This window comes from Trichomycterus rosablanca, chromosome 12 (genome assembly GCF_030014385.1).
Source record: "Trichomycterus rosablanca isolate fTriRos1 chromosome 12, fTriRos1.hap1, whole genome shotgun sequence".
Taxonomy (NCBI): Eukaryota; Metazoa; Chordata; class Actinopteri; order Siluriformes; family Trichomycteridae; genus Trichomycterus; species Trichomycterus rosablanca.
The window spans coordinates 14,499,243-14,512,982 of NC_085999.1; the positions used below are offsets into that span (position 1 = coordinate 14,499,243).

Here is a 13,740-nt window from a genome sequence, read left to right on the forward strand (position 1 = left end):
TTGTTGCTTTAGAAGAAAACATAATTACGAACAAGGCTACATGCTATCCTTTTGTTGCCCTATAAGGAAACATGATCATGAACGAGGCTACATGCTAGCCTTTTGTTGCTTCAGAAGAAAACATAATTATGAACGAGGTTACATGCTAGCCTTTTGTTGCTTTAGAAGAAAACATAATTATGAACAAGGCTAAATGAAGAGATTATATGTTTTCATAACAAATGTAACAGTAAATAAGACATGCTACATTGCATGCTACAATTTCATTGCCACAACACAGAACATTATAAAACATAATCATGGCTAGTGAGACATTAGTACCAGTAACAGTAATATTTTGTTGCCGCAAATTGTAATGGAATCATGCATAATGGCTGTACTGATGATTTAACCACACCTCACTGACCCTACATGCCGTAATGACAGGGGCTATAAAATCATTTGGCTGGAATGGAATGATGGGTGTGCTAATTACGATAAGATAAGCATTTAACAGCAATATAGCAAGACTTACATGTGATTATATGAATGTATAAAAACTTCCATTTTTATCAGGGGAAAAATGGCTGGAGCAAAACCTCGGGTGATTACTCTTACCAAGCGTGAGGGACAGAGCTATGGCTTCTTCCTAAGGATTGAGGAGGGCGAGGAAGGTCACCTGATTCGGGCCTTGGAGATGGGAGGTCCTGCTGAATTAGCAGGTCTCAAAGATGGAGATCGGCTCATCAGAGTCAACAGAACTTTTGTGGACAACATGGAGCACGGCCGGGTATGAAGCACACTAAAGTCATTCATTAAATGCATATTAACCTTACATGTTAGTGTTAAAGTTTAAGCAGCTGGCAGTTAATATAAATTTACACTTACTGTACATTTACTGTGTTTTTATACAAAATCCCAGAACACACACTGTATGTAAATTGTAGATAAATCTTGTGGCTGTTCAGGTACTAATGCTTCACACATTTACCAGACATGGTATGTTGTTAGCATTTTATGTTAATGAATATTTACCTGGTGAGTAGCTCACTACTTAAATAATGTATAGCTGAGTGAACAAAACTATTACTAAATGTATGTTTCAAATGTTATATGGTTTGTCTATTAGATAAGATAAGACTTTATTCAGATATAAGATAAGACTTTAATTTCACTTGGTGGAAATTAACTTGTTACAGCAGTACAAGAGAAGGGTGCTAACAATGGAAAGGAAACGACAACTAAGTGAAAATGATAAGTAGAAAATAAGACGCAAGAAATAAGACAGGGCTTATATAAAAACTACAAAAAGAAACTACAAAAAGATAGAACTGCTGTGACAGGTTGCCGCTCACGCAGCTCTGGATCAGAAATGTATAAAGAAATACAGTACATGTATAGGAAATTTGTTTATTTATATAAAGTTTCCTTTTACAAGTATTTCATTATTTTTTAAATATTTAATAATACATTTTAATAAACACCTGTCAAACAAAATAACTCAAAGAAATGGTTAAAATATATTATTATATATATATTATTATATTATTAGATATTCCGTTAGCACACCAGCACCGAGATTCTGAACTCCTCGGTTTGAAACTCGGCATTGCCACCGGTCGAATGGGTGCCATCTGGCGAGCATAATTGGTAGTGCCTGCAGCAGATACTAATTGGCCACCGTATCTGCTTAGTGCGGGATGCTTTAAAATCTCTAGAATATTTAATCATGCATTTGTTTTTATTTGTTTTTATTGCAAAGCCATACGATTCTTAAAATGATGCAAGGAACAAATAGGGGTTGTTTAAAAGCACTTTACTAATTGCATCTTTGTTTTTTATTGGTCAGGTTGCTGATCTGGTGAAGAAAAGTGGGATGTCTGTAACATTACATGTCCTGGGACAGGAGCCATACAAACAAGCTAAAAGCAATGGCATAAACCTTGAACAACCACAGTCCCCTCAGATTCAGACCGCTGTAAACGGAGTGCCTTCAGTAGCTCCCAAACTCAAACTCTGCTTTTTGCAGAAGACCAGCGGTGGTTTCGGCTTCTCTGTCAAATCCACAAAAGGTGAGAAATGCTTCAGGTAATGATACCCAGTGCTCTATAATTCAAAAAAACATTCGAACTTTCCATTTCTCTCTGAATTCCCAGGTGAACAGGGAGTTTTTATGGTGGATGTGATTGCTGGAGGTATTGCAGATAAAGCCGGGGTTAAGGTAAAGGATCGTCTGGTGGAAATTAATGGAGAAAATGTGGAGGGTGACACACATGAGCAAATTGTGCAAAAGGTAAATGGTAGTTTAATTTTGAAACCCTTAAACTGGAATTTGTTTCATAGATTTACCAAAGATGATTGTATAAGACAGGGGTGTCAAACTCATTTTACAGAGGGCCACATCTGCATTATGGTGGCTCTCAAAGGGCAGATTGTAATGTCCTACTGTGATTGCAGTCTGCCTTTTAAGTCTTGGACAATTTGTTGTTTTTCTTGGAGACTAACTTCTGTGTTTGGTGTCAAAATGCCAAATTTATACTGTATATTTATAATGTATGTCTACATTTATATTGTACTCCTTTACCACAGACACGGCCTCATAACACAAGAGACGTACCGTTTTTTCTTCTTGAATATATAAATATATAAATCTTTTTGTTATAGGTCAAATCTGCTGGGAACAGTGTGATGTTTTTATTGGTGGATGAGGAAACAGACAAATACTATAAGCATAAAAATATCAAACTGGGAGCTTCACTAGCCACAGTGAAACACCTTTCAGGGAAACCCCGCATTGTCGAAATCAGCAAGGGATCCAATGGTTATGGCTACATCCTCAAAGAAGACCCTAAACTGCAAGGTATGTACTGTATGGTAAAGTGAAATAGTAACTGTGGTGTTTCTGTCATCCTGAAATCTAACACTTTTCAGTTCCACATCACGGAGCACTGAATCATTCTGAATCATGCATGAATGTCACCCATGTTACCTGCTTTATGTCATATCTTTATAGCCAAATGGCCCTAGTTAAGACAAAACCCAATAAAGTTAAAACTACAATAAAATGTGTAACCATATCACAGATGTAGTTAGATTACATTGTTTTCATAATCCTTACTCACAGAGGTTATTATAAAATAAGAGTCTACCAGAAAAAAATTAATACAAATGCAAATGAAGTACCCCAACTTCTCTTGAAATGGGGTTTGTAATACTGATGTAATTTTATACTATTTATATTTAATTAATATTAACCATACTTGCATTTTTATTTATTTTTGAGCAATACTGGACCGTCTATATAAACCAGGGAAGCCTTATAGAGATTCATGTTTTCCTTTCCTAACAAACCAAAATCAGCACATGACATTTATTCAGCTAATGAATTAAATCAGGTATGTTAAATAATGCTTTGAACCTTCATGACTGAAGTCAGACCCTCCATTTGCTTTTCAGTTCCACAGCACAGAGCACTGAATCATTCTAATGCATGAATATCACCCATGTTACCTGCCTTATATCATATCATGAAAGCCAAATGGCACTAGTTAAGACAAAACCCAATAAAGTTAAAACTACAATAAAATGTGTAATCATAGCACAGATGTAGTTAGATTATATTGTTTTCATCACCCTTACTCACAGAGGTTATTATAAATAAGAGTCTATCAGAAGCTACTGCAACTTAATACAAATTCATTTAAGTTGGTCATTGAAAACAGTGAAACAGTGAAAAGTGCCCCAACTTTTCTCAAAATGAGGTTTGTAATATTGATGTAACTTTATACTATCAATATTTATGAACTGTAATTAATATAAACCACACTTTAAACAAGATTGGAAAATCTATCTAGACCAGGAATTTTAAACTCTATATCCTCATAGAGATTCATGTTTTCCTTTTCTAACAGCCAAAAATTAGCACGACATTTAATCAGCTAATGAATTAAATGAGGTGTGAAAAATAAGGTTGATTTCTAAACTTAGGAGTGGTCTTGACCACCATGACTGAAGTCTGACACTCCTAATCTCGACAGTTGCTATATTTAATGTAAAACAGACTTTCCTACTACATACTCTATTCTTGGATGTTTTACTGCTTAGACGAAGAAGACAGAATAGAAGAAGATATACTTTATTTGTCATATATACATATACAGATGTACAGTACATTGAAATTCTTTCTTCGCATATCCCAGATTGTTTGGAAGCTGGGGTCAGAGCGCAGGGTCAGCCATCGTACGGCGCCCCTGGAGCAGAGAGGGTTAAGGGCCTTGCTCAAGGACCCAACAGTGGATGCATAGCAGAGCCTGGATTTGAACTTCCAATCTTCCAGTTGATAGCCCAAAGCTTTACCCACTAGGCTACCACTGTCCCAGTGACCAGTGGTTCCTAAACCTTTTCTGCAGTGCCCTTTTTGTAAATAAGAATATCTTTAACTTTTTAACATTTAAACATTGTAATCCATACAATCCATAATCCATAAAGTGACAATTTACCTTGGACAATTTACAGTGGAATTATTACAAGTGACATGCAATATAAATATTAAATTTTTATTGAGTAATTCTTACAAACTTGTCTACCTTATGCTAGCAGTGCTCAAACATGCCTCATTATTTTGCCTTGCCCTTACTTTGGGTACCACTGGCTTAGAATTTGTATACTTCATGATTTTATGATTATCCTTTTATTTAGTTCCACAGCGGGAGGAATCATTCTGTTAATGTCACCCATGTTACCAAAGTTAGCCCACACTATAGATGGCCAAATGACCTTAAGTAACCACATATATCACAGATGTGTTTAGATCACTGGGACCTCTCTTTTTCCCTATTTAGGTTATTCTGAGGCAAGGTTTTCTTATTTTAGGACTATTTTGAATTAAAATCATACACACCTGAGTGACAATGGGGAACATTTTTACATAATGTAGCATTTTGTATGATACCAGTGCCACTGACTTAACTGCAGAATTGGTATGGTAGCATATACCAGATGGTGTATGACATGACAGCTCCTAAGCAGCCTAGAAAATAAAGAAAATAGGAACCTTGCAACAGCCATAAAACTAAATTTAATAATGAATTTATTTATTTAATTAATGTGAGATCGACAATTGACCATTGAGTCAATCTAACAGCATGGTCATTGACAAACAAAACATTACAGGACTTTATTTCCACCAAATTAATAATCCTAGATATTGTATCATTTTTAACCCAGCAGATTTTAAGTTAGAGGACACAAAATATGTTCCATCAAAGTAGATCAGTGCTTTTTTTCTTTAGAATGGTAATACAAATCCAGGCATTACATATTAAAGATTATACAACAGGTAGTTCCGACCTTACAATCTGATTGGTTGAGAAGCGTTCTAAACGTGCTGATATTCGTGATAACAGCACGGTCTTTTCACACCACAATGGTATTACTCCGCTGATGCGTTGCCATTAACGACAAGCTTCATGCACACAAACGCGCACGCAGGCAACACAGACTTTTTTTCCCGGTCGCGTTTTAAATCCGTTATCTGATATACAATCTAGCGCACTGTGTAGGGAACATAACCAATTGTCTAATTCACTATCTAGTGCACTATGTAGGGAACATATATCCATGATCTGATACACAATCTAGTGCACTATTTAGGGAACATTAATGTGTTTGTAACGCAAACAGTTAGTTAAGCCAGTTAGCAGCTCCTAGTAGTTCTAGGTTCTAGTTCTAGTTAGTAGGTTCTTCTTCTTGTTCTTACCTCCCTGAAATGAGTTTTTGCAACTTGGGATGTCTGCTTTGTAGTGTTAAACTTTATATTCGTCGTGGAACTACTTTTTGGCGGAAGGTATTGTCAATATTAAAGCATATTTAATATGAAATTCAGGGCTTCTTTGATTTATTTTCTTTCTTTATTTTGTAAAAACTGTTGTATAAAAGCAATAGAACACTCGAGGTCGTGTGTTATCGCGAATAACATCACGGCTGTGATGATCGCGAATAAAATCACAGCCGTGATGTTATTCGCGATAACACACTCCCTCTCGTGTTCTATTGCTTAAATGTACTAACCTTTGCATAATTGTTTGGGTAAATTAAGAATATTTAAAGTCAATTCTAAGGACTTGATCACTTAATGTAATTCTTTCAGGTCATTTTATTGGAGAAATTGACAAAGGGAGTCCAGCAGAGAGAGCAGGCCTGAAAGAGAATGACCGGCTGGTAGCTGTGAATGGAGAGGAGATTAGTCGCTACAACCACGAGCAAGTGGTGGATAAAATACGCCAGCTCGGAAACAGATGCTGCCTTCTGGTGGTTGATACCGAAACAGACAAGATGTACAAGATGGTGAGTGTGTTTTACACACACTACAATATTTTACTTTCTACAAACATGGACAGCTTTTTGTGCTATTTCAATGCTCATAGATATTTAAAGTGCAAATCAGACAGTTACAGTGTATCACAAAAGTGAGTACACCCCTCACATTTCTGCAGATATTTAAGTATATCTTTTCATGGGACAACACTGACAAAATGACACTTTGACACAATGAAAAGTAGTCTGTGTGCAGCTTATATAACAGTGTAAATTTATTCTTCCCTCAAAATAACTCAATATACAGCCATTAATGTCTAAACCACCGGCAACAAAAGTGAGTACACCCCTAAGAGACTACACCCCTAAATGTCCAAATTGAGCACTGCTTGTCATTTTCCCTCCAAAATGTCATGTGATTTGTTAGTGTTACTAGGTCTCAGGTGTGGATAGGGAGCAGGTGTGTTCAATTTAGTAGTACAGCTCTCACACTCTCTCATACTGGTCACTGAAAGTTCCAACATGGCACCTCATGGCAAAGAACTCTCTGAGGATCTTAAAAGACGAATTGTTGCGCTACATGAAGATGGCCAAGGCTACAAGAAGATTGCCAACACCCTGAAACTGAGCTGCAGCACAGTGGCCAAGATCATCCAGCGTTTTAAAAGAGCAGGGTCCACTCAGAACAGACCTCGCGTTGGTCGTCCAAAGAAGCTGAGTGCACGTGCTCAGCGTCACATCCAACTGCTGTCTTTGAAAGATAGGCGCAGGAGTGCTGTCAGCATTGCTGCAGAGATTGAAAAGGTGGGGGGTCAGCCTGTCAGTGCTCAGACCATACGCCGCACACTACATCAAATTGGTCTGCATGGCTGTCACCCCAGAAGGAAGCTTCTTCTGAAGTCTCTACACAAGAAAGCCCGCAAACAGTTTGCTGAAGACATGTCAACAAAGGACATGGATTACTGGAACCATGTCCTATGGTCTGATGAGACCAAGATTAATTTGTTTGGTTCAGATGGTCTCAAGCATGTGTGGCGGCAATCAGGTGAGGAGTACAAAGATAAGTGTGTCATGCCTACAGTCAAGCATGGTGGTGGGAATGCCATGGTCTGGGGCTGCATGAGTGCAGCAGGTGTTGGGGAGTTACATTTCATTGAGGGACACATGAACTCCAATATGTACTGTGAAATACTGAAGCAGAGCATGATCCCCTCCCTCCGGAAACTGGGTCGCAGGGCAGTGTTCCAGCATGATAATGACCCCAAACACACCTCTAAGACGACCACTGCTTTATTGAAGAGGCTGAGGGTAAAGGTGATGGACTGGCCAAGCATGTCTCCAGACCTAAACCCAATAGAACATCTTTGTGGCATCCTCAAGCGGAAGGTGGAGGAGCGCAAAGTCTCGAATATCCGCCAGCTCCGTGATGTCGTCATAGAGTAGTGGAAAAGCATTCCAGTGGCAACCTGTGAAGCTCTGGTAAACTCCATGCCCAGGAGAGTTAAGGCAGTTCTGGGAAATAATGGTGGCCACACAAAATATTGACACTTCAGGAACTTTCACTAAGGGGTGTACTCACTTTTGTTGCCGGTGGTTTAGACATTAATGGCTGTATATTGAGTTATTTTGAGGGAAGAATAAATTTACACTGTTATATAAGCTGCACACAGACTACTTTTCATTGTGTCAAAGTGTCATTTTGTCAGTGTTGTCCCATGAAAAGATATACTTAAATATCTGCATAAATGTGAGGGGTGTACTCACTTTTGTGATACACTGTACATCAATACAGTGGGGGAAATAAGTATTTGATCCCCTGCTGATTTTGTAAGTTTACCCCCTTACAAAGACTTGAACAGTCTATAATTTTTATGGAAGGTTTATTTTAACAGAGAGAGACAGAATATCAACAAAAAATCCAGAAAAAAAACATTAAATAAAAGTTATAAATTAATTTGTATTTAATTAAGGGAAATAAGTATTTGATCCCCTACCAACCAGCAAGAATTCTGACCCCCACAGACCGGTCATGTGCCCATGAGGCACACAAATTAGTCCTGTCCCTGTATAAAAGACTCCTGTCACAGAATCAGTTTCTTCCGTTCAAATCTCTCGACCACCATGGGCAAGGCCAAAGAGCTATCAAAGGACGTCAGGGACAAGATTGTAGACCTGCACAAGGCTGGAATGGGCTACAAGACCATCAGCAAGAAGCTTGGTGAGAAAGAGACCACCGTTGGTGCGATAATTCAAAAATGGAAGAAATACAAGATCACAATCACCCTCGCTCTGGAGCTCCATGCAAGATCTCACCTGGTGGGGTAAGAATGATTCTGAGAAAGGTGAGGTCAGTCCAGAATTACACAGGAGGAGCTTGTCAATGATCTCAAGGGAGCTGGGAGCAGAGAAATGCTGGATATGACCCCAAGAACACCATCCCCACCGGGCATTTCTTTGCCTCCAAACACGGCGAGTGGAGTTGATGCCAAAGAGCTCAGTTTTGGTCTCATCTGACCATATCACATTCTCCCAAGCTTTCTCTGAATCATTCAGGTGTTCATTGGCAAACTTCAGACGGGCCTGTACATGAGCCTTCTTGAGCAGAGGGACTTTGCGGGCACTGCAGGATCTCAATCCATTACGGCGAAGTGTGTTACTAATGGTTTTCTTGGTGACTGTGCTCCCAGCTCCCTTGAGATCACTGACAAGCTCCTCCCGTGTAATTCTGGACTGACCTCACCTTTCTCAGAATCATTCTTACCCCACGAGGTGAGATCTTGCATGGAGCTCCAGAGTGAGGGTGATTGACTGTGATCTTGTATTTCTTCCATTTTCGAATTATCGCACCAACAGTGGTCTCTTTCTCACCAAGCTTCTTGCTGATGGTCTTGTAGCCCATTCCAGCCTTGTGCAGGTCTACAATCTTGTCCCTGACGTCCTTTGATAGCTCTTTGGTCTTGCCCATGGTGGTCGAGAGATTTGAAAGGAAGAAACTGATTCTGTGACAGGAGTCTTTTATACAGGGACAGGACTAATTTGTGTGCCTCATGGGCACATAACCGGTCTGTGGGGGTCAGAATTCTTGCTGGTTGGTAGGGGATCAAATACTTATTTCCCTTAATTAAATACAAATTAATTTATAACTTTTATTTAATGTTTTTTTTCTGGATTTTTTGTTGATATTCTGTCTCTCTCTGTTAATAAACCTTCTATAAAAATTATAGACTGTTCAAGTCTTTGTAAGGGGGTAAACTTACAAAATCAGCAGGGGATCAAATACTTATTTCCCCCACTGTATGTCCACATGTAAACCATTTCTCTTTCTTAGGGTGGTGCCTCTCCCTTACTTTTTTGGGAGGAAATGGGTCATTTACCAAATCAACCAAGCCAGCCTGAGCCTGAAAATATCGCAATGCCAGTCCCAGCCATGCCAGAACCCGCAGAGCAAACTTATAAACCTAAATTGTGCCGCCTGGAAAAGACTGCTGCTGGATTTGGATTTCACCTTAACGGCATCCAAGGAATCCATGGACAATATATCAAAGAGGTTGGTAGTACTTTTGTCTTTGTGCTTCACAGCCACAGGACGATGAGGACCTGGGTTTGATTCCTGCCTTTAATTGCCTTTGTATGTGTAGAATTTGACTTGTTTTACCATGTTTTATTCAGGTTCAAAGTGAGGGTACGATGTGCCACCATAGATTTGCTGTCTGTCAAGGTCATACAACCATCTTGCACTGTGAACCTGTACAGAAGTAATACTAATGATGGTTAATATTAAAGATGAATAAATCAATTAGTTTAATGAATGGAAAGGGGGAAGGGTATCCCAGGAATGTCTTTATCTGGAGAGAAGGTGGTGATTGGGGCCTTGCTTTTACCTGGCTGAGGGGCCAACATTTAAACTTCTGCACTTTGCTTGTTGCTAGGGTGGTACCCACAATGTACCAAAAGTCCAAGATTCATAGCTGAACCTTAAGTGCCACAACAGCTCATGACTTGAATGCTAATGCCTTACACCTTCCCTATGTGAACTAAGGTCAGGATTCATCTCATCCATTATTTTATACAAATCTCTTGACATTCAGGTACTTTTTTCGTCATACCAACAGGTGGTGAAAGGTGGTGCAGCAGACCGAGTCCGGCTGGAGGATGAAGACATTGTAGTGGAAGTGAATGGAGTGAACGTGGAAACTAGCACCCATGAGGAGGTTGTGAAACTAATCCGCAACAGTGGAGACACCCTGGTCCTTCTTGTGGCAGATAAGGCAACATATGATTACTTCAAAGCTAAAGGGGTGGCAATAACTGCAAAGATGCTGGCTACAGAAGAAACCCCAGTTCCGGCTCAGGAAAGGGTGAGCACCATTTAAATCCTCTTATATGGAAAACACACAGCAGTTTGTTAAACCCCATTTTTAAAAAGATGGGCCATTTAGTAAAATGCAGTAAAACACTGGTTAAATTTTCCCTTATTCCAACAATTCCAATTGTATCCAATGACAACCTTGCTCATGCTGCAACCACCTAAGAGGCACACTACCATTGTACTTCTTTTCACATACTAGAGGTGGCATCTTACAGACCATAACACTGCATATGGAGAGCCAGACACTCCCATCCTCAATCAAACACCCCTGTGCAGATGCCTTAACGGGCCAGCAGAAACTGTAGTTCCAGCAAAGATGAGGAATCCCTGCTTGGCCATTACTCCTCCCCTCCTACACATTTACATTTACATTTTCAGCATTTAGCAGCTCTTATCCAGAGCGACTTACAGAAGTGCTTCTATAGTGAACATTTCATTTCTCAAGTTTAGGTAAACAACAGTCGAAGAACACAAATCTGCTAAAACTTTTTTTTTTTTTTTGAAATGGAAAAGATTGGAATAAAGTGTTAGTAAATAAGTACAAGTCAGCCTAAGTGTTTAGTAAAAAGGTGGGTTTTTAATCGTTTTTTAAAGACAGCAAGAGACTCAGATGTTCGGACAGACAGAGGAAGTTCGTTCCACCATTTGGGCGCTAGAACAGAGAAGAGCCTTGATGCTTGTCTTCCTTTAGTCCTGGATGGAGGCTCAAGTCGAGCGAGACTAGAGGCTCGGAGGTTGCGTGGTACAGAGCGGGGTTAGATTAGACCCCGAAGGTAGCTTGGGGCTGGTCCTTTTTTGGCTTTGTAGGCGAGCGTCAGTGTTTTAAACTGAATGCGTGCAGCTACAGGAAGCCAGTGAAGAGAACGCAGCAGTGGGGTGATGTGGCAGTGTTTGGGTTGGTTAAAAACCAGTAGGGCAGCTGCATTTTGAATGAGCTGTAAGGGTTTAATCGTGGACATGGGACGTGGACATGGGAGCTCCAGCCAGAAGGGAGTACACACAGCCCATCGGCTCAACGGTGGGCTTGAGCATTGGACCACTGAACCACATGAGCACCTTATTGACACAATACTTCAGCTGCTCAATAGTCCATGGTGGCCATTGTACAATTGTCCTCTTCATGAGCCATACATTTTAACTGACAGTTCTGGACTGCAGGCAAGCCGGTCAAGCACACACACTCTGGTTCTTCTAAGCCTTCTAAGTTCTTCTAAATTCGTAATATATGGTACCTCCACCTCTATATGCATCACCCATGCTGTGGGCATTGATTTACTCCCATACCATCACAGATGTTGGTTTTTGCACTTTTAGTTGATAACAGTTTGGAAGGTCCTTTTCATCTTTGGTTCAAAGAACCAAGCTGAACAAGCTGAAACATGGATTAATCTAATTAAAGTACAGTTGTCTTTTAATCCAAGTAAGATGGATTATCCATTTAGTCCAGAGGAATTGTAGTGAACTATGTGTTTCTGCATAGAATTATTGTAATGCTTTGTTTTGGTGTAAAATACTTTAATGTTGCATTTGTTGATTCAGTTTTGGACTGTGTTAAGTGACAACAGTTTCAAACTACTCTTGAGCCCTTGTCACTATATTTACAGACAGCTTCTCATGCAATGTTATCTGAGGGCTTAAAGGTCACACACATTCAACAGTGGATACTGGCCTTCCCCTACTCAGACTGAGATTTCTTAGGATTCCCTGAATCTTTTCAAAATATTACATACAGTAGATGGTAAAAGTAGATGGTAGTACACATTATTCTTAGTGTTTGGCACAAAGTGGTGAGCTACGTCCCATCATTGCTTGCAAAGATGGAGTTTTTGGTGGATCTTACTTTTATACTCAAACATGATTCCCTCACCCGTTACCAATTTACCTGCCTATTGTGCAATGTCCCAAAACAGTGTAACCTGCATACATTCATAAACTTTTCATTCTTATTTTGTCTCGTTTTAACCTTTGTTTGACTGTGTAGCAGGCATCAATTTTAAAAGTTATTTATATTTACAAGATACAACCAAGTTGGCCAACGTGTTATAAGTCATTACTTATTACTTTTATCAGTTAAAGTTTCTAAAGAATTTGCTCTGTGATGGACTGGCCACCTGTCCGGGGTGTTTCCTACCTTTCATCTGGTGAATTGTACCCACCGCGACCCTGAATAGAATAAAGCGGTGATAAAGCAAATGAAAAAATGAATGAATCAATGAATCAATATTCTTGTTTATTGCATTTTACAAAATGTCCCAATCTAAGAAATATGTCTTGTAATTACAAAGATTTTAATGCATTTAAACTTTTGTTCCATTTCAGAAACTTTCTGTATCATCTACATCCTCATCACAAAGCTTTGACGAGAAGCTTTAGTAGAAAAGTCTACTTCACATTTTTCTGCTGATGGATTATATTTATATGGTGGCATATCATCGAGTTGCACAAATAATCTAAATGCTTTTAATACAGGCAATTATAGCGCAACAGTCCAGGAGATAACAAAGAAAACAAAGTAAAAAAAAAAAAAGGAAATTAAAAAAGTAAAATAATAAGTAAGGTCAGAATTTGAATGCTTATGACCATTCTTAGTACTGCAATTACTGTTAAGATTTTTAAACACTTTAAATTTACTGGCCTCTTTATTAGGTTCGCATACCCTGTTATCAACAGATAACAGACTAGAGCTACTTTCTTATTTCATGCACAATGTATTTTTTCTTGATCACATGATGCTATGGGCTTTACGTCCTTCCAGCATTAACAGTAAGGTGTTTGAAAGTCCCAACAACAATGCTGCACTTGCCAACACAACAAACACTACCATGTTATTTTTATTGTAGTGATGAGAATGGTCCACCTCCCAACTGACATCCTATAGGGGATTTCTTACAATTGATAAATTGGTTACAGGGGGTGACAAAGTGTACAGAGCACCATATGGAGTGCAGTCAGTAATTGTATACCCAGTTGTGTACATCTGTATGGTAGGTGTAGCTTATAGAAAAATCAATAAATGTAACTACCAGACAGGTGTATCTAATCAAGTGCTTTGTGAATGTATATCTTTGAAACCTGAC

At 39.1% G+C, this 13,740-nt stretch overlaps 1 protein-coding gene across 1 annotated transcript; it reads left to right on the forward strand.

Annotated features, from left to right (window-relative positions):
* The first annotated feature begins 562 nt into the window (after positions 1 to 562).
* pdzk1 (PDZ domain containing 1) lies at positions 563 to 13,036 on the forward strand. Its single transcript, XM_063005327.1, has 8 exons — positions 563 to 769; positions 1,829 to 2,051; positions 2,136 to 2,272; positions 2,644 to 2,839; positions 6,128 to 6,324; positions 9,623 to 9,841; positions 10,407 to 10,652; positions 12,983 to 13,036. The coding sequence occupies exons 1-8, from the start codon at positions 563 to 565 to the stop codon at positions 13,034 to 13,036; spliced, it is 1,479 nt and encodes a 492-aa protein (XP_062861397.1).
* Positions 13,037 to 13,740: the final 704 nt, after the last annotated feature.

Coding starts and splice junctions, on each gene's coding strand:
- pdzk1 (XM_063005327.1), top strand. CDS start 563: ATGGCTGGAGCAAAACCTCGGGTGATTACTCTTACCAAGCGTGAGGGA. Junction 770..1,828: donor ACAACATGGAGCACGGCCGG/GTATGAAGCACA, acceptor TTTATTGGTCAG/GTTGCTGATCTGGTGAAGAA. Junction 9,842..10,406: donor ATGGACAATATATCAAAGAG/GTTGGTAGTACT, acceptor TCATACCAACAG/GTGGTGAAAGGTGGTGCAGC.